The following is an 18,666-nucleotide window of genomic DNA, read 5'->3' on the forward strand; positions in this document are numbered from 1 at the left end:
ATCTTCCAGGTGAGGCAGAACTTCACATGCATTTTGTCTAACCTGATCTACTGCACTTGGTGTACCTGATGTGACCTTCTCCACATCAATGAGACTAAACGCTGGACACCTGTGCTCCGTGGGTCTAAACTTGAGCTTCCTGAAACCAATCATTTTAACTGTCCCAAACATTCCAAAACATGTATCTGTCCTTAGCCTCATCCATTGTCAGGGTTAGGTAAAACATAAACTTGAGAAACATGCATTCTTGTCAGCCTTAAATTTGAGGTAACTCCTACCCCATCTGATTCTACTTTTTAACCTAATCTTGTACTTTCATTTTTGTCTCTAACTTCCCTTGCCCACCCCACTATCCCGTGGTTTGAGCCAAAACATTGACTGAGCATGGATGCTGTCTGACCTGGTGTATTCCTCCATCATTTCATTGTTTGCTCAGCATCTGCAGGCTTTATGGTGTCCTTCCCCAATATTACAGAGTGTCAGAACTCTCTTCACCAGTGCTCTGTGTTAGAGTGACAAACCTGGCCCCACCAATCTTATACCCCAGTGTTAGAGTGACAGACCTGTCTCCAGTCCTGTATCTCTGTATTACAGAGTGACAGACCTGTCTCCACCAGTACTGTGGCTTCTTGTGATACAGTGCAGACATGACCCTGCGAGTACTGAAACACAGTATTATACAATGACAAACCTATCTCCACTGGTGGTGCAGCCTTGTATTGTACATTGACACCCATCCTCACCAATATTGTAGCCCAGTATTATTTAAATTTAGACATACAGTCCAGACTGCCCAATTTACACCCAATTCACCAACACCCTGGTACATTTTGAACGGTGGGTCTGAAACCCTAGCAGACACAGGGAGAACATACAAACTCCTGACAGACAGTGTGGAACTTGAACCTGGTTCCCGATTACTGGTGCTGAAAAGATGTTGCGCTAATTGCGATGCCAACCTGTTATACTATACCATGATAGACCTGTCCCCATTAATGGTGAACCCCATTGTTATACCATGGCAGACCCATCCCCACTAGCGTAGTTTAGTTTTTTGTCATGTGTGGCAAGTTGTCAGATGGATTGAGTGCTAGTGTGACAGGTGTCGAGACTTATCCTGTATGTTGTTTTTTCATTAATGGGTTTAGTCCTGCATGTCATTGTGAGGCATTTCTTGCATAATTTTGATGAAGAATGTTCGAAATTTAACACTGTACATCTCTGGCAATTCTAGTCAACTTGGTAAAATCTTTCTCTTTTTAGCCGGAGCGAGCAACTGAGCCTCCCTCTCCCCGAGTTCCCTTCCTGCAGAGATATGCTGTTGCAAGAAATAAAACACAGTCGGTGAGAATGTAAAATTTTTCTTCTGATAAATGTTTTGTGGTGATCAATTAAGTTTTACATGATATACCATTTTGCATTTCTACCTTTTATATGTTCGATTAATTTTTTTGACCCATGGGTATTTTAAATAAACCTCAGTGAACCTGTCCAGCAGTTTTGTAATTGAAAAATGTGATGCTTTTCTTCTCAGCCCAGTTCTTTACAAATTGCTTCAATTATGTTTGGTGAGCCTCAGAATACCTAACCCTCCACTCTCTCAAAAGCCCTGTGCATACTATCAAGAATCTGTAGCAATTTCTGCCCTGATCTTCCTTGCTGTGTTTGGTTGCATTGGAAATCAGCTGGGTTACATCAGGAGTGGACTGATCTTCAGACCTCTCTTATGTGGATGATTTGGTGTGAGAGAATGTGTTCCTTTATACGAAACAGAGAGTCCTTAAGTACATAATCTACTATTACTCCTTCGAAGCACAACTTCCCCTCTATATTTGACGTGCACTGATTGATCTGTGCTGAATTATTAAGGTGCAATACACACATGATGTTGTTGAAGTACTGTTTTTCAAAATGGGTGTGTGGTTCCATGCATATTATTTCCTTTTTTGAGAGTATTGATTGGGAAAGGGAAGGATGAATAATGTTAGACTGCATTATATGACAACTGGACCATCCTTTCAAACCTTAGCAATGCTGAATTTCACTGCATTCTTTACAGCAATATGACCGTGAAGTGAGGTCAGGAGTAGATAACTCCTGATGCAGCCTTTTCACATTTGGGAGCCTGAACGAGATGGGGTATCACTTCATTGAGCATGTCATTCCACTGCAATAGCAAGGACCTCCCAAAGACCAATCACTTTAATTCCACACACCATTGCCATATCGACATGTAACCACTCTGCTACCACTTCTCCTATGACTGCCAAAATCTAGGCCACCTGCAAACTGGAGGAACAACACCTTGTGTTCCATCTTGGCTGTCTCCAACCAGATTTCTAATTTCTGTTAACCATCTCCCCTGGACTTTCTCTTTCCCTATCACCTGTCTCCTTTCTTCCAGCTCCCAACCCCCTTCCTTCTATTGGAGAGCCCACTCAGCCCCCTTCCCCATCATTTCTCAGCTTCTTTCTCTTCTACCTTCCCACCAATATCCACTGATTACCTCTTATCTGTCAACCAGTGCTCCTCCCCCTTCCTCCCTCCTCTCCTCCCCTCCTTCGCCTTTTTATTCAGTCGTCCACCTATTTTTCCTGATTCCTGACAAGGTCTTAGGCCCAAAATGTGGTTACCTTTGACTTCATGTGGCTGCTGCATGAGCTGCTGAGTTTCTATAGCAGGTTTGTCAATCTCTTGTGCACTCTTGCTTTTTAAAAATATTTTATTTTTGTTTTTTTCCATAAATGTACATAGTAAACTCTCCTATAACTTTTACTTACAAAACAAAATAACCCTCCCTCTCCCCCCCACCTCACTTTTCACAGTATAAATCCACACACTGTCAGGGCTCACATTTATGTTGGTCATAAATAAAATCCTCAATGGGAAGTCGCTTGCATTTATACTATAGAGATATAGTTATAATTATAATTGGGCCCCTCTAAGATCCAAATATGGCTGCCATATCTTGATAAATATGTCATATTTGTTCTTTAAGTTATGTAATTTTTTCCACAGGTATACAACTTTTCATCCCAGCAGTCCATTGTGCTATATGTAGAAGGGAGTCTGATTTTCAAGTAATTGCAATACATTTCTTAGCCACTGCTAAGAAATATATTGCAATTTGAAATTTAGTTAGTTTATTGCTTATTTCAATAAAGTTGCTCAAAAGATAGAGCTCTGGGTCTCCTGTGAAGGCCACCCGTTATCCTTGTTAATATTTCAATAATATCCTACCAGAAAGGTCTCACCTTTACACATGTCCATGTAGTATGTAAAAACGTGCCAATTGCTGCCCCACACCAATATTTCAGGTTTTGATTTATACAACTTCTGTGGTGTGAGACATAATTGGTGTAGGAAATTATATTGCACTAATCCGTATCTTGCATTTATAATTGACATCATGCTATCCAAACACCAATCAGACCAGCATTTTTCCATTATTGCAACTTCTAGATCTAATTCCCATCTCTCTCTCTATCTCTAAACCTGGTTTTGCACTTTCACTCTGGTGAGCATAGTACATCTTAGTGATAAATTTAAGTGATTCCTGAGTCAAATCATTTGTTCCATTTCACTAATTTCAAGTGGGGTCAAATTTGGCTCCCATCTTTCTCTTAGGAATGATCTTAGCTGGAGAAAACAAAAGAAAGTCCAATTAACTACTCCATATTTATTTCTTAATTGTTGAAAAACACAAGAGATCCCTCCACATAATGATCATCTTATTCCTTTATCATACCATTAATTCTATATTTTATTACCCAGATTCATAGGCAGCGACACATTTTTACATAATTGTGTTCCAATGATACTCCTGCTTTCTTTCCAATACACTCATTTGTTTCTTGCCATATTCTTATCATATGTATTAATAAAGGGTTATCTGATTTTTTTGTTATTAACTTAATATTCCACTTATAAATAAAGTCCTTCACTGTCTCTTTTAGTGAATTCAATCCCATTTGGATCCAAGAAGTGGGACTGTCTTCTTCTTCGAAGAATGATTAAAAAAAAATCTTGCTTGTGCTGATAAATAATACCTCTTAAAATTTGGAAGCCTAAGTCTTCTCAGTTTATAATCCCACATTATCTTTTCCAATAAAATTCTTCGCACTTTATTATTCCATAGGAATCTCCTTATATAATTATTTAATAATTTAAAGGAATTTTTAGGTAGTGCAATAGGCAATGATTGAAAAAGATACTGTAATCTTGGCATCACATTCATTTTAATATAATTTACTCTTCCCACTAGAGTAATCGGCAGGTCTTTCCATTTCTGTAAATCTTTCTTTTTTTTCTAAAAGAGGAGTGTAATTAAATGTATATGTTCTGTAAATTATTATTCCTAAATATTTGATTCCATCTGTTTTCCATTTAAATTTACTACCTTTTTGATATCTTTCATAATGAAAGTTCTTCACTGGCATTATCTCACTCATGTCCATATTTATTTTTATAACCTGATAATCTTCCCTATTTTTCTAATGTTGATTGTAATTTTATCAAGGATTCAGCTGGGTCAGACATATATAATAGCACATCATGAGCAAATAAACTAATTTTATGTTCTTCTTGTCCAACTTTGAAGCCCTTAATATTGAATCTCTCCTTATAATCTCAGCCAGTGACTCGATAGCTAGGATAAGAAATGCTGGGGGCCGAGGACCCCTGTCTACTCGATCTACTCAAGGGAAAAACTGCTAACATCTGATTATTAGTTAAAATTTTAGCTTGTGGTTTATGATCAAGAGTTCTTATCCAATTTATAAATTTTCTGCAGATACCAAATTTTTCCAGTATTTTAAATAAGACCATTCTAATTGGTCAAAAGATTTTTATTCATTTTGGGAGATGGTTATACTTGGATTCAACTTTGATTGTGCCATATGTATTATATTAATTAGTCGACTGAGTATTTGAAGAGTGTCTTCCTTTAACAAATCCTACCTGGTCTAGATATATTAATTTTGGTAGATATTGTTCCAATCTATTAGCTGGTGCCTTTTCCAATATTTTATAATCAAGGACTGCCTAAATAAATCTCTTGGTGCCTGCCACATTGACCACCGCCAGTGGGCTGATATCGCCTCAAACCGTGCATCTTGGCGCCTCACAGTTCGGCGGGCAGCAACCTCCTTTGAAGAAGACCGCAGAGCCCACCTCACTGACAAAAGACAAAGGAGGAAAAACCCAACACCCAACCCCAACCCACCAATTTTCCCCTGCAACCGTGTCTGCCTGTCCCGCATCGGATTTGTCAGCCACAAACGAGCCTGCAGCTGACGTGGACTTTTTACCCCCTCCATAAATCTTCGTCCGCGAAGCCAAGCCAAAGAAAAGATAATCAGCATTAAGGAGAGATATGATGAAGTTTTTAATGGGTCTCTACTTTTCTTCGGTAGCACTGTAATTATAGCAGTTGCAGAAGATTCTGGGAGGGTCTGGGTCTCCACTGCCCAGTTCAATGCATCCATCATAAGAGGAATCAATAAATCTTTAAGTTGTCTATAGATCTTAGAAGGAAACCCATCCTCCCCCAGAAATTTGTTAGCTTGTAAAGTGCCCACAGCTTTCTCAATTTCTTGTGAAAGGGGCATCTACTAGTTTTGCAAGTTCAGCATTTGTTAAAAATTCATCCATCTCATTTTCATCTCCTAATACTTTCATATAATATTATCCCAAAATATAATTTATTTCTTTTTGATTATATGTTGTAATATCAGCCTCTGTTTTTATTGCATTTATCATTGTGGATGACTCCTCTGCTTTAATCTGCCAAGATAAACCTTTATGTGCCTATTCTCCTCATTCATAGTATTTTTGTTTGGCTTTTAATATAGCTTTTTTCCATTCTATACATTTGAAATGTTATATTTCAGTTTTTTATTCTCTAATCTATATTTTTCTTGTATCCCTGTTCTCTGATATTCTTTTTCCAATTTTGTTATGCCTTTCTCTAAACCATCCAACTCTGAAGCATATTCTCTCTTTTAAGATTTTTTGTATGAGAACTAATTTGTCCTCTCAGATAAGGTTTAAGCATATCCATATTAAAAAGCTATTATCAGTAGAAGAAAGATTAGTTTCACAAAATAATTATATCTGTCTCTTAATAAACTCGCAAAAGTCCTTCCTTTTCAACAGTGTGTCATCGAGACAGCATCTATACACACTTTCTTGTTTTTCCATTATCACAATAGTTAAAGTTAATGGCGAATTATCTGACCAAAGTCTCACCACATATTCAATTTTTACCACACTATTTTTTTACTGGGCAGATAATAAAAACAGATCAATCCTTGTATGTGAGTCATGTACTCTTGAGTAGAACAAATAGTCTCTTACTCTGGGGTTAAGCTGTTTCCGTATATCAATCAAATTTAATCCCTTCATAAATTGTAGTGTCATTTTTGGAACTTTTGCCTTTGTTACTGTCTGGCTGATTTATCCAATATTGGATCAAGACAGAAATTAAAATCTCTTCCCTCTGCTGTTTTTAAAAAGGTATCCTTAATAAAGGATTCAGCATCATAATTTGGTGCAGAGGATTTCGTGAAAGTCCATGATTTTGGATAAATTTTACAATGTGCCGTAACAAATCTTTTGGATTGGTCAGTCAATATCTGTATGAATCTATATATTTTGTATGAATTAAAATTGCTGCACCTCTTGCTTTTGACCCAAATGAGGACAATGTTACTTGTCCCACTCATACTCTTTTGAAGGTCGGGTCAGATACAGCAATGAGCTCTCTGAACCCTTCTCCATTAACAATGGCGTGAAGCAAGGCTGTGTTCTCGCACCAACCCTCTTTTCAATCTTCTTCAGCATGATGCTGAACCAAGCCATGAAAGACCCCAACAGTGAAGACGCTGTTTACATCCGGCACCGCACGGATGGCAGTCTCTTCAATCTGAGGCGCCTGCAAGCTCACAACAAGACACAAGAGAAACTTGTCCGTGAACTACTCTTTGCAGACGATGCTGCTTTAGTTGCCCATTCAGAGCCAGCTCTTCAGCACTTGACGTCCTGCTTTGCGGAAACTGCCAAAATGTTTGGCCTGGAAGTCAGCCTGAAGAAAACTGAGGTCCTCCATCAGCCAGCTCCCCACCATGACTACCAGCCCCCCCACATCTCCATCGGGCACACAAAACTCAAAACGGTCAACCAGTTTACCTATCTCGGCTGCACCATTTCATCAGATGCAAGGATCGACAATGAGATAGACAACAGACTCGCCAAGGCAAATAGCGCCTTTGGAAGACTACACAAAAGAGTCTGGAAAAACAACCAACTGAAAAACCTCACAAAGATAAGCGTATACAGAGCAGTTGTCATACCCACACTCCTGTTCGGCTCCGAATCATGGGTCCTCTACCGGCACCACCTACGGCTCCTAGAACGCTTCCACCAGCGTTGTCTCCGCTCCATCCTCAACATCCATTGGAGCGCTTACATCCCTAACGTCGAAGTACTCGAGATGGCAGAGGTCGACAGCATCGAGTCCACGCTGCTGAAGATCCAGCTGCGCTGGATGGGTCACGTCTCCAGAATGGAGGACCATCGCCTTCCCAAGATCGTGTTATATGGCGAGCTCTCCACTGGCCACCGTGACAGAGATGCACCAAAGAAAAGGTACAAGGACTGCCTAAAGAAATCTCTTGGTGCCTGCCACATTGACCACCGCCAGTGGGCTGATAACGCCTCAAACCGTGCATCTTGGCGCCTCACAGTTTTGCGGGCAGCAACCTCCTTTGAAGAAGACCGCAGAGCCCACCTCACTGACAAAAGGCAAAGGAGGAAAAACCCAACACCCAACCCCAACCAACCAATTTTCCCCTGCAACCGCTGCAATCGTGTCTGCCTGTCCCGCATCGGACTTGTCAGCCACAAACGAGCCTGCAGCTGACGTGGACTTTTTACCCCCTCCATAAATCTTCGTCCGCGAAGTCAAGCCAAAGAAAGAAGACTCTTTTGAAGTTAGCATGTTCTGATTTGGAAAGATAGTTTCTTGTAGAAAGACTACACTGCCTTTATTTTTTTTTTGGTGTGCCTAGATCCACTTCCTTTTCACCCACCCATTTATATCCTATTAATATTAAAACTAATACATTTTAATGTACTATCATATTGATTTTTAAACAAATATTGTTTAACAATAAAATCTTTTTGATTGTTTAAATAATAGTGAACTTTCCCCTTTAAAAAAACACATGCAATGTCTCTTCCCTAGGGTGACCTAAACAGGAAACCCCGAAAGCCCGCTCGAAAACCCCGCGGAATCCTTCAAGGAAGAAGAACTCCTCCCTCTAGCATCATCTTTTAAAGATACTCCTCTCCAGGCACCATTCTCCCTTTTTGACTGGAGTCTTCACCTTGCTACTACTTTTCCCAAGTTTTCACTCTTTACTGAACTCTCCGTGAACATTTCAATAAAATTTACTTTTCAACAATAAATACAAGATAGTTTAAAAAAAATACAACTTTTATTTAGTCCCATTGTGAACATATTTCACAGTCTTCCTCTTTGGTAACCTTAGCCTTTTCATAAACCTCGCAGAAAGTCTTCCACCTTGTTTATAGTCTTGAAAACTTGCCAATTACCTTCTACTACTTTGTCCCTCAGAATTGCAGGTTATATCTTTGAATATTTCAAGATTGGAACACAATTGTCTTTTTACATCATCAAACTTCTTCTTTTGCTTAATCAAAATAGGACTAAAATCTTGAAAAAAGTAGCACTTTTTCATGGTCAGTCTTGGGCTGCTCCCAGATTTGTCCCGTTCCTGGTAACTCAAAAGTCTTAACACAACTGGTCATGGTCGCTGATCACTGGCTGATCAGCGGTCTGAGGGTCCAGTGAGCCCTTTCAATATATAATTTTTCTCTGAATTTGTCTTTTCCATGCACTCACAGGATCCATGTTTCAAGGAAGGGGGAACCACTGTTAATACTGTTTGTATGTGTATGGCTGGCCCGCCCCTTGCTGATTGTACCTGTGGCTCCTCTCCTTGATACCCCTAATAAAGGCGGCCACACCATAAACCCTCCCCCAGAACAAGTTCGGGTCCCAGGTCAGCAACCTGAGACGTGCCTTCTGTTTATGGTAATAAAAGACTATCAGTCAGGTAAATTCTAGTCTTTGGAGTTATTGGTAGCGCTTCAATTTTATTACCATAATTTTTTTGGAAAGGACAAGTTGCTGAGATCAGAGAGGCTGGAAATTGACCTGCGATCCCCAATAGCATTGGACAAGTTTGAACTCTGACTATCATCCTTCAGCGTGTTTCTGCAGGCCTTCACTGCAATTGTCCAATCTGACGCAGACAAGCTGCACTTACTGTTTTCATGTGTTGGGCACCGCATTTACCTGATAGTCAGAGACTTGTGAGACATTCACGGAAGCAAAGGATATTCTGAAAGGCTAGTACCTGGACCAGGCGAATGAACTCTACGCCAGGCACGTCCTTGCCACACATAAGCAGCAACCTTGGAAGATTATCGATGATTACTTTCAGGACCTGCAGGAGCTTGGTCACTCCTCGGGAGGAGCTGCTCCGAGATGCCTGTGTAGCAGGCATCTGATCTGATTATATTCACCAGTGACTGCAAGAACAGGATGAGCTGAAGCTGCAGTAGGCCATCGAACTAGCTGAAACTCTGGAAGTAGCCCTCTGCAACGTGGACTCCTTCGCAACCAAGAGTGTGACCGCCACATGGGGAACGTGGACACCACCATCTTGGGATGCGGGATTGCAGGCCGCTCCACGTCCTGACCTGGCGAGCACCCAGCAGAAGCACCCCAGGAAGCTTTGCCCGGCGAAGGATGGCTGCAGGAAGAAGGGACACTACGCGAAGGAATGCAAATCTAAGCAACCTTCTAACCCAAGTAGCACCGCGTCCGGGCAGTGGGGACTGGCACCATTTTGGATGACATCGCTTCCAACAAACAACATTAGCACTGCCATTTTGGGTGCCACCATCTTACCAGACCACGAGCCAGTGCAGTGGATCAGATTGTGATGTTACTCTTGCTTCAGTCACGCTCGACCAAAGAAGCTCTCTTCAGCTCGTCAGGTCAATGATGGACATAGAGGTAAATGGGCGTAAGACAAGCTGCCTGTTCAATAGAGGGAGCACAAAGAGCTTCATCCATGCCGACACGATGCAACGTTACTCCCTTGCAATGAGACTAGTGAGTTACAGATTCTCCATGGCCTTTTAAGTCCCACTCGGCAGAGATCCGTGGCAGTTGCATGGTGACGCTGACTGTGCATGGCACAGAGTACAAAAATTTTAAACTCCTTGTGATGCCACAGCTCTGTGCACCCACACTACTGATGTTGGACTTTCAGTGACACCTTAAGAGCCCCCCCCCGCCCCCGTCTGCAACCAACAGTTTTTAAACCACCTGCCCTCCCCTCCAAGCGTGTCCAACTAGCAACCTGCGATCTGCCCACGGCATGTGACCTGTGGGCTCTCCACCCTCCCGATTTCCCTCTACCTCTGTTCGCCAACCTCACCCCCAACTGTAAGCTTGTCGCCACCAAGAGCAGATTATACAGTGCCTTTATCAAATCAGAGGTGAGACAGCTCTTGACCGAGGGAATCATCGAACTCAGTACCAGCCCCTGGAGAGCTCAGGTAGGGTGGTTAAGAGTGAGGAAAACTCCAAATGGTTACAGTCAGATCATGAACAGGTTTACACAACTGGACGTGGGCAAATGAGTAAATGGCAGGGAAAGACAACAGATGAAAGAACTAGGAGTCGCCTTCTGTCTGGAGGGGAACTTGTTTTGAAAGCAGAGAGAGTCAAACAGGCTTTTCTCACAGAGAAAGAGACACACACACACACACACACACACACACACACACACACACACACACAGAGTTACAGTCAGCAACAGCAGCTGGACTGGAACAGAACAAGCTGGCAAGCTTGTGGAAAACTCTATTTGGAAGATGGGTTGTGAGTGCTGAGTTCAGCCTGATCAAAGCCCTTGTGGTTCATGGAAGAGGAAAAAACTGGACTTAAAGTTGGCATTCTGCCAGCTCCCTGTTTGCCCGGAGGACTGCCAGTACACCATATTCGAAGCGGATGGCTGCCTCTATCACTTTCTGAGGGGCCTCTTTGGGGTCACCAATGGAGTCTCTGTCTTCTAGAGGGAGATGGACCGAATATTGGACGAGCACGTGCTTCTGGCTCCATTCAACAGTACCACTATCTGTGGGGACAATCTGCAGATCATGATGCCATCCTCTGGAAATTTCTCCAGACAGCCAAAAGCCTGAACCTCACCTCCAACAAAGATTAATGTGCATTGTGTCTGGCTATACTTGGCTGCATCATGGAGAATGGAGTTATTGGCCCTGATCCTGACTGCATGCGTCCCTTCTTGGAGTTCCTACTTCCCCACAGTTTCAAGCTCCTGAAAAGGTGCCAGGGGCTTTTCTCCTATTATGCCCAGCGAGTCCCCAACGATGCAGATAAGGCCAGCCCCCTCGTAAAAAGCCATCTCCTTTCCCCTGCCAGCAGAGGTCCATGAGCAATATTGCCAAGGCCGCAATGCATGCTGTGGATGGTGGAGAGCAATGCATCTGATTTTGCGTGGCTGCCAAACTTAACTAGGCAGGCAGAACCATAGCATTTTTCTCCCGCACCCTCCAAGGCCCCGAGATCTGGCAAGGAGGCCCAGGCCATCATTGAGGCATAATCTTGCTGGCAAAGGATTTACCTTGCTGACTGACCATCCAGTTGCTTTCATGTTTAATAACAAGCATAGGGTAAAATTAAGAACAAGAAGATTCTGAGGTGGAAAATTGAACTCTCCATCTGCAACTACAATATCTTTAACTGGCCCGGAAAGCTCAATGAGTCTTTGGATGCCTTGTCCTGAGGAACTTGCGACAGTGCACAGATAGACGGTTTACAAACCCTCCACAACGACTTTGCCACCCTGGAGTCGTCTGAGGCCCGCCCCTTTGAGTGCCTGAGCATGGATTTCAAGCAGCCCCTGCTCTCTTCGAACCCCAAACTGTACTTCCTCAACATCATTGATGAATACTCACGTTTCCCATTTGCCACATCTTGCCTGGACATGACCGCTGCCACTGTCAATAAAGCCTTACACAACCTCTTCACCCTGTTCGGATACCCCTGCTATATTCATGAGTGATGAGCTCCACCAGTATCTGCTGGCCAGAGGTATCGCCATGAGCAGGACCACAGCTACAACCCCTGAGGGAATGGTCAGGTGGAAAGGAAGAATGCCACCATCAGGAAGGCTGTCCTCTTAGCTCTGAAGTCAAAAGGCCTGTCTGTCTCCCACTGACAAGAGGTCCTCCCTGAAGTGCTCCACACAATCAGATCCCTCCTCTGAACTTCCACCAGTGCCACCCATATGAAAGGTTGTTTCCCTTCCCCAGGAAGACCACGCCGGGGACCACGCTGACATCCTGGTGACGTCCCCAGGGCCAGTCCTGCTTCAGAAGCTTGAGCGAAGCCATACGTCCGACCCACTGATTGAGGGGGTCTTCCATCTCCATGCCAACCCCCAATATACCTATGAGGCATACCTGGATGGGCATAAGGACACAGTGTCTGTCTGGGACCTGACACGTGGGAGACCCCAGGACTCCAGCTGACCAACCATTATATTCACCTCCCACGATCATCCACCACATACCATGTCACCTTATGCCAACTGTCTCAGTTCAGTTGCCAGACAGCCCACCCATCAACAATGACTAGACCATCCAGGAGTCAACAGCTGAGCCACAGCCAGCGCTAGGGCAGACAAAACCACCGGACAAACTGAATTTGTGATGGACATTGAACCCACCACCCTGTCAAACTCCTTTTAAAAGAGGGGGTGAATGTGGTGGAACCACTATTAATGCTGTTTGTGTGTGTGTGGCTCACCCACCACTTGCTGATTGCACCTATAGCTCGTCCCCTTAATTCCCCGAATAAAGGTGGCAACGCCATAACCCCTCCCCCAGAACAAACTCGGGTCCTAGGTCAACAACATGAAATGTGCCTTCTGTTATGGTAATAAAAGCCAATCTTCTAATCTTTGGAGTTATTAATAGCACATCACCTCGATTCCTTCTTTCAGTCCGATAATTCAAACATTGTTTCGTCTGCTAAAATTCTTCATGAGGTTGATTTATCCACTAGACCTTGTCTGTCTGACTCCCATTTCTTCGTCTTTTTCCAAATGTTTTAGCTTATCTTTTGTTTTTACCATGTCTGCTGTGCTTGGGTCATTATTTCCATTAAGTCTTCAACAATTTTTTTTAATTTCAGTCATCCTTTCAGGCATGTCTCTCATTACAGTTTCAATGCTTGCAAATCAATTGCTCAAGTTTTCCATTTTTTTCAGGATAATATTTAGTTCTTATCCCCCCTCCCCAGCTCTGCCATGGTCTGCTGGTCCCAAGGCCATTTTGCACTGCTCACTTTCGGGCTTTCGCTTGATGTTCCTGGCTGAGTAGAAACCTCCTCAATTTTTGTTCTCAGCTGCCTTTGGTGAAAAAATTCTTAATTTTAAGATTGTAACCGTATTTTTGATACTCTTCACAGAGAGCATGATCAAAACATGCCTAAGTCCTTCTGTTACGAGCCCAGAGGACCCCAAAACCCAGCAGCAATAGATATTCACCAAGACAAATGGTTACTTAAACAAAAGTTGCTTTTAATTATACTTAAACTTGAAAACAGAATCACACTTTAACATCACTATTGACTTAACTAACCTAACTTAACCCCCTTCTAATTCTAAGCACACGTGTATGTAATGTGTCTGTAAGTTCAGAAAAGTTATTTGGTTCACAGTCCAATCTCACTTCTCATTCCTTCAAGTGTGTGTGTGTGTGTGTGTGTGTGTGTGTGTCTCTCTTTCTCTGTGAGAAAAGCCTGTTTGACTCTCTCTGCTTTCAAAACAAGTTCCCCTCCAGACAGAAGGCAACTCCTAGAAGTTCTTTCATCTGTTGTCTTTCCCTGCCATTTACTCATTTGACCAGCTAGCCTTGACAACCCAAGCTCCATTACCTCACACTTGTCTGGATTAAGTTCCACCTGCTACCACTTTGCCCAATTTTCCTGCTGATCTATGTCCCTCTGTTTTTTTTTTCCCACAACCTTGTTTGCTATCTACTATTCCACCTATTTTTGTGTTGTTAGCAAACTTGCTTATCAGACCACAAATGATCAGAGTAATTTAAGCACTGATTCCTGATGTGCAAGACTGCTCACAGACTTCTAATCAGAACAACAATTCCTTCACAATGACTATCAATCTCCTATTACTGATCCAGTTTTAGATCCCGTTTGTCAAAACAGCTTGGATTCTGTATGCCCCAACCTTCTAGACAAGGCAAATGTGTGGGAGCTAGTCAAAAGCTCAAATAATTTTCCTGCATAATCTTGGATTTTCTCAGTTGTAAATGTACTTAAGGATATTGCCCCCAAGGCTTTCCGTGGTAACAAGTTTCCAAAGACAAGCAACTGAGAGAAGAACTCCTTCCTCATTTCTGTAGTAAACAGGTACTTCTTTTTTCTGAGACCATGCTTTCTGATTCTGAGCTGTCCTAGGAGAGGAAACATCCTCTCAACATTTATCCTCTTGGGGGCATGGCTATGTGAAGGATGTAGGCAGACATGTCTTGAATGAGCTCTCCGTGAAGAATGATAAAAAGATGATTTAAAAGTTTAAATTCAAGAATTTTTCTGCTACGAATATACAAAATGACCAGCAAGAAACCAAGAATGCAAATAACAAAATCTGAAGAGGCTCCCAGTACACCAGGATTGTCGAGTGAAAGGACAAAAGCTGCCTCAAGACCAACTGAACTCGGGGGAGGGGGGGCGCGGGTGGAGGGAATTGGCTCAAGATTTAAGTAAAATCCTGGAGAAGATGGATATCTTATGTACATGATTTTCCAAGTGTGGAAAATGCAATAAAGATCATGTCAGACAAGATGGGTGAACTCTCGGAGGCAATTGATGACTTAACACAAGAAAATCAGAAAGCTTTAGAAGACAATGCGATAAAATGGGACTTGGATAGGCAAATGTTGCTGGACAAGATCGACCACTTGGAAAACTTTAGCAGATGCAATAACATTTGAATTATTGGATTGAAGGAGGGGATGAAGGGAATGATCCAGTGAGCTCCTTTGAATCATGGATCTCACAAGTGTTGGGAGAAAATAAATTTAATAGGAATTTACACATAGAAAGGGCTCATTGGACCCTCAGTCCCAGAAGACCAGTTACCAGGATCGGGAAAGTCTTCAGAGTTTGGGAGCAACATTTGTTGATTCTAAACAACTTAGTGGCCTGCTTGAAATCGACAGTGGAAGGGTGCTATTCTTTCAAGACTTTAGTCCAAGTTTGATTGAGCAAAGGAAGGAATTTGATGATGTGAAGAGTCAAAAAATATGAGATATTTTATGGTATACCCTGTGATTCTGAAGTAGTGGAGGGAAATTGGCAGTTTTCAAATCTAATAGAGATGCAGAGGAATTTCTACGAAGATTATTAGAAGACTGAAGACATTAGATAAGAAGACTGAGAAGAATGTTTATAATGGGACTAAGTAAAAGTTATATTTTTGAATTGTCTTTTAATTATTACTAAATGTGGATGTTATTGCAATTTGCATGGAGAGTTCAAGAAAGAGCGAGAATTTGCCAAATGTAGCAAGGTGGAGCTCTGGTCTAAGGTGGGGTAATGGCACCAGGAGAGGAGCATTTTTACATGATGGCACTAAAGAGAAGGGTTTTCCTTCCTTGGAAGAAACTGTGGGCTTTTATCACAGGCTTCCAGGGTTTCTTGTTTATGTCACTGTCAGAGCAGGGGCACTATACGTTTTTATTTAAAGGGGAAAGACAACCGTATTATTTGAACAATCAAAAACATTTTATTGCTGAACAACATTTGTTTAAGAATTGATATGGATTGAACATTAAAGTTTATTGGTCTTAATGTTAACAGTTTAAACTAAAAAGTGGAAAGAAAAAGGGTCTTGGTACACTTTAAAAGAAACTAAAGGTGGATGTGGTTTTTCCTCAGGAAACAGAGCTTACTAAACTGGAGCATGGTGGGTGGGGCAAGTAATATTGTCTTTTAGGTCAAAAGCAAGATGGGTAGCAATCTTAATTAATAAAAACGTATTGGTAAGAGTAGAAGATGTATCAATTGACCAAGCGGGAAGGTTTGTAATGGCACATTGCAAGATTTTATGCAGAATTTTGGATATTTATGAATATTTATGCTCCAAATTATGATGATGAAGCCTTTATGAAGAAGATCTTTTTAAAAACTGCAGAGGGAAGGCAAAATATATTGGTCGGGTCGATTTTAATTTTCGTTTGGATCTGATATTGGATAAATCAATGAGAATGGTAACGAGGGAAAAAGCTTAAAAAGTGATGTTATCATTTATGAAGGGTTTAATTTAATGGATGTCTGGAGGAAGCTTAACCCTGCAGAGAGAGACGACTCATTTTACTAAAGGGTCCATGACTCACATACAAAGATTGATTTATTTTTAACGTCTGCACAGTTAAAAAGCAGAGTGAAAAAAAACAGAGTACTTTGTGAGACTACTCTCAGACCATTAGCCATTCTCCTTAACCATTTCAATATCGGAAAAATAAGAAAATGTGTACAGATGGCATCTTAATGCTACTTTGTTGAAAAAGATTGACTGTTGTGAGTTTATTAAGAGACAGAGATATTTTGTGATCTAAACCGCTGTTCCACCGATAATATATTTTTGATATGATATGCAGTTAAGGGTTATCTGAGAGGGCAAATTATTTTGTATACAAAAGATCGTAAAAGAGAATATACTGCAGAAGTGGATGGTTTGGAGAAGGAAATAACAGAATTGGAGAAAGGATATCAAAGGGTGAGTTTACAAGAAAAGTAAGACTCTTGGAAAATTAAAAAATTGAGATACAATATGCTTCAAATGTCCAGAACAGAAAAACAATTATTAAAAACTAAGCGAAAATATTATGAACAAAGAAAATGAGCACATAAGGTTATGTCCTGGCAAGTAAAGGTAGAGAAGTTGCTGAGGATGATAAATGGTTTAAAACAAATGTAGACATGTTAAACCACAATCAGAGGGAGATCAATGATCAATATTAGACAAAGTTGTATAAATCAGAAATATTAAGAGATGATAATGAGATGGACAAGATCTTTGCGACTGTTGAGCTTCCAAAATTGGAGGCCAGAGATCAGATGGAACTAGATGCCCCTTTTACAAGAGGGGAAATTGAGAAGCCTCTTAGCACTTTGCAGGCTAATAAGTCTCTGGGATAAGATGACTTCCATCGACAATTTAAGGATTTGTTGATGTCTCTTATGATGGATGTACTGGACTGGGCAGTGGAGACTCAGACTCTTTCAGACTGAATTTCATCAGCTCTTATTAGAATGCTGCTGAAGAAGAATAGGGACCTGTTTCAAAACTTCATCCTATAGGCCTATCTCACTGCTGAATACTGATTTTAATGTAAGATATTGGCGAAGGCTTTAGCCAACCCACTGGGGCAATATTTACCTAAACTGATACATTCAGATCAGGAGGGATATGTTAAAGAAAGACACTCTAGACACTCTGCAAACAGTCTGGGCAGATTATTTAATATAATGTATATGGCTAAATCAAAATTGAATTCTAGTATAACAGTCTCTTCAGACGCTGAAAAGGCATTCAATTGATTAGAATGGCATTTTTTATTTAAAACGTTGGAGAAATTTGGTATAGGTAGAAATTGGATACAAGCCACGAGCTAAAGTTATTGCTAATAGATATCAGTGGTCTTCCCTTTGAGTAGATCGAGTAGATAGGGTGCCCTCTGTCTCCAGCACTTTTTATCCTTGTGATTTAACCGCTGGGGGAGATTATAAGGAGAGAACTGAACATAAAAGGCTTTAAAGTTGAACAAGAAGAACATAAAATCATCCTATTTGCTGCTGATGTGATGTTATACCTCAATCCGGTTGAGTCCTTGGAGAAATTACAAGCAATACTAGAAAAAAAAGAGACTCTCAGGCTACAATAATATGGATAAAAGTGAGATCATGCCATTGATGAACTTTGATTATGAAAGATATTAAAGAGGAAGTTGATTTAAATGGAAGGTAGATGGAATTAAATATTTAGGAATAATTACTAATTTGCAGAATATGTATATTTGGTGAGAATTAAACTATATTTTAATGCTTAAAAAGCCTTAACTTGTTGTTTGTTACAAGTGATTTGGTGTTGCTATTGGGCTGTTTTTAAAAAATAACCGGTTCTCTGAACAAAAATGTTTATCCGAAATGTGCCTGCTCCCGACCATTTTGGATAATCGGAGTTGTACCGTATCAGAAAGATGATGGTCTGATTTTTTAGATAGTATGATTTCAATTACAAATGCAAGATATGAACTGGTTCAGTATAACTTCCTACACCAATTATATCTTGCGCCAGAAAAACTAGGTAGGTTAAAATCTGAAATATTGGAGATGTGCTTTAGATGTGGGATTGAAACAGAAACATTTTTACTTCTACGTAGTCGTGTGAAAGTGAGACCTTTTTGGCAGGATTTTGCTGAAATATGAACAAGGATAATAGGGGTGGCTTT

The 18,666-nt window shown here is 41.1% G+C and overlaps 1 protein-coding gene across 4 annotated transcripts in view; it reads left to right on the forward strand.

Annotated features, from left to right (window-relative positions):
• The window catches only part of snx14 (sorting nexin 14), a 227,463-nt gene that overhangs the window by 97,432 nt on the left and 111,365 nt on the right, over positions 1-18,666 (forward strand). For all 4 annotated transcript variants that reach the window (XM_069932232.1, XM_069932234.1, XM_069932233.1 and 1 more), the window contains exon 11: positions 1,264-1,344. In XM_069932232.1, coding sequence (XP_069788333.1) covers positions 1,264-1,344 — 81 coding nt within the window. The remainder of the gene's footprint in view (positions 1-1,263; positions 1,345-18,666) is intronic.

Source organism: Narcine bancroftii, chromosome 4, assembly GCF_036971445.1.
Source record: "Narcine bancroftii isolate sNarBan1 chromosome 4, sNarBan1.hap1, whole genome shotgun sequence".
NCBI classification, from domain to species: domain Eukaryota; kingdom Metazoa; phylum Chordata; class Chondrichthyes; order Torpediniformes; family Narcinidae; genus Narcine; species Narcine bancroftii.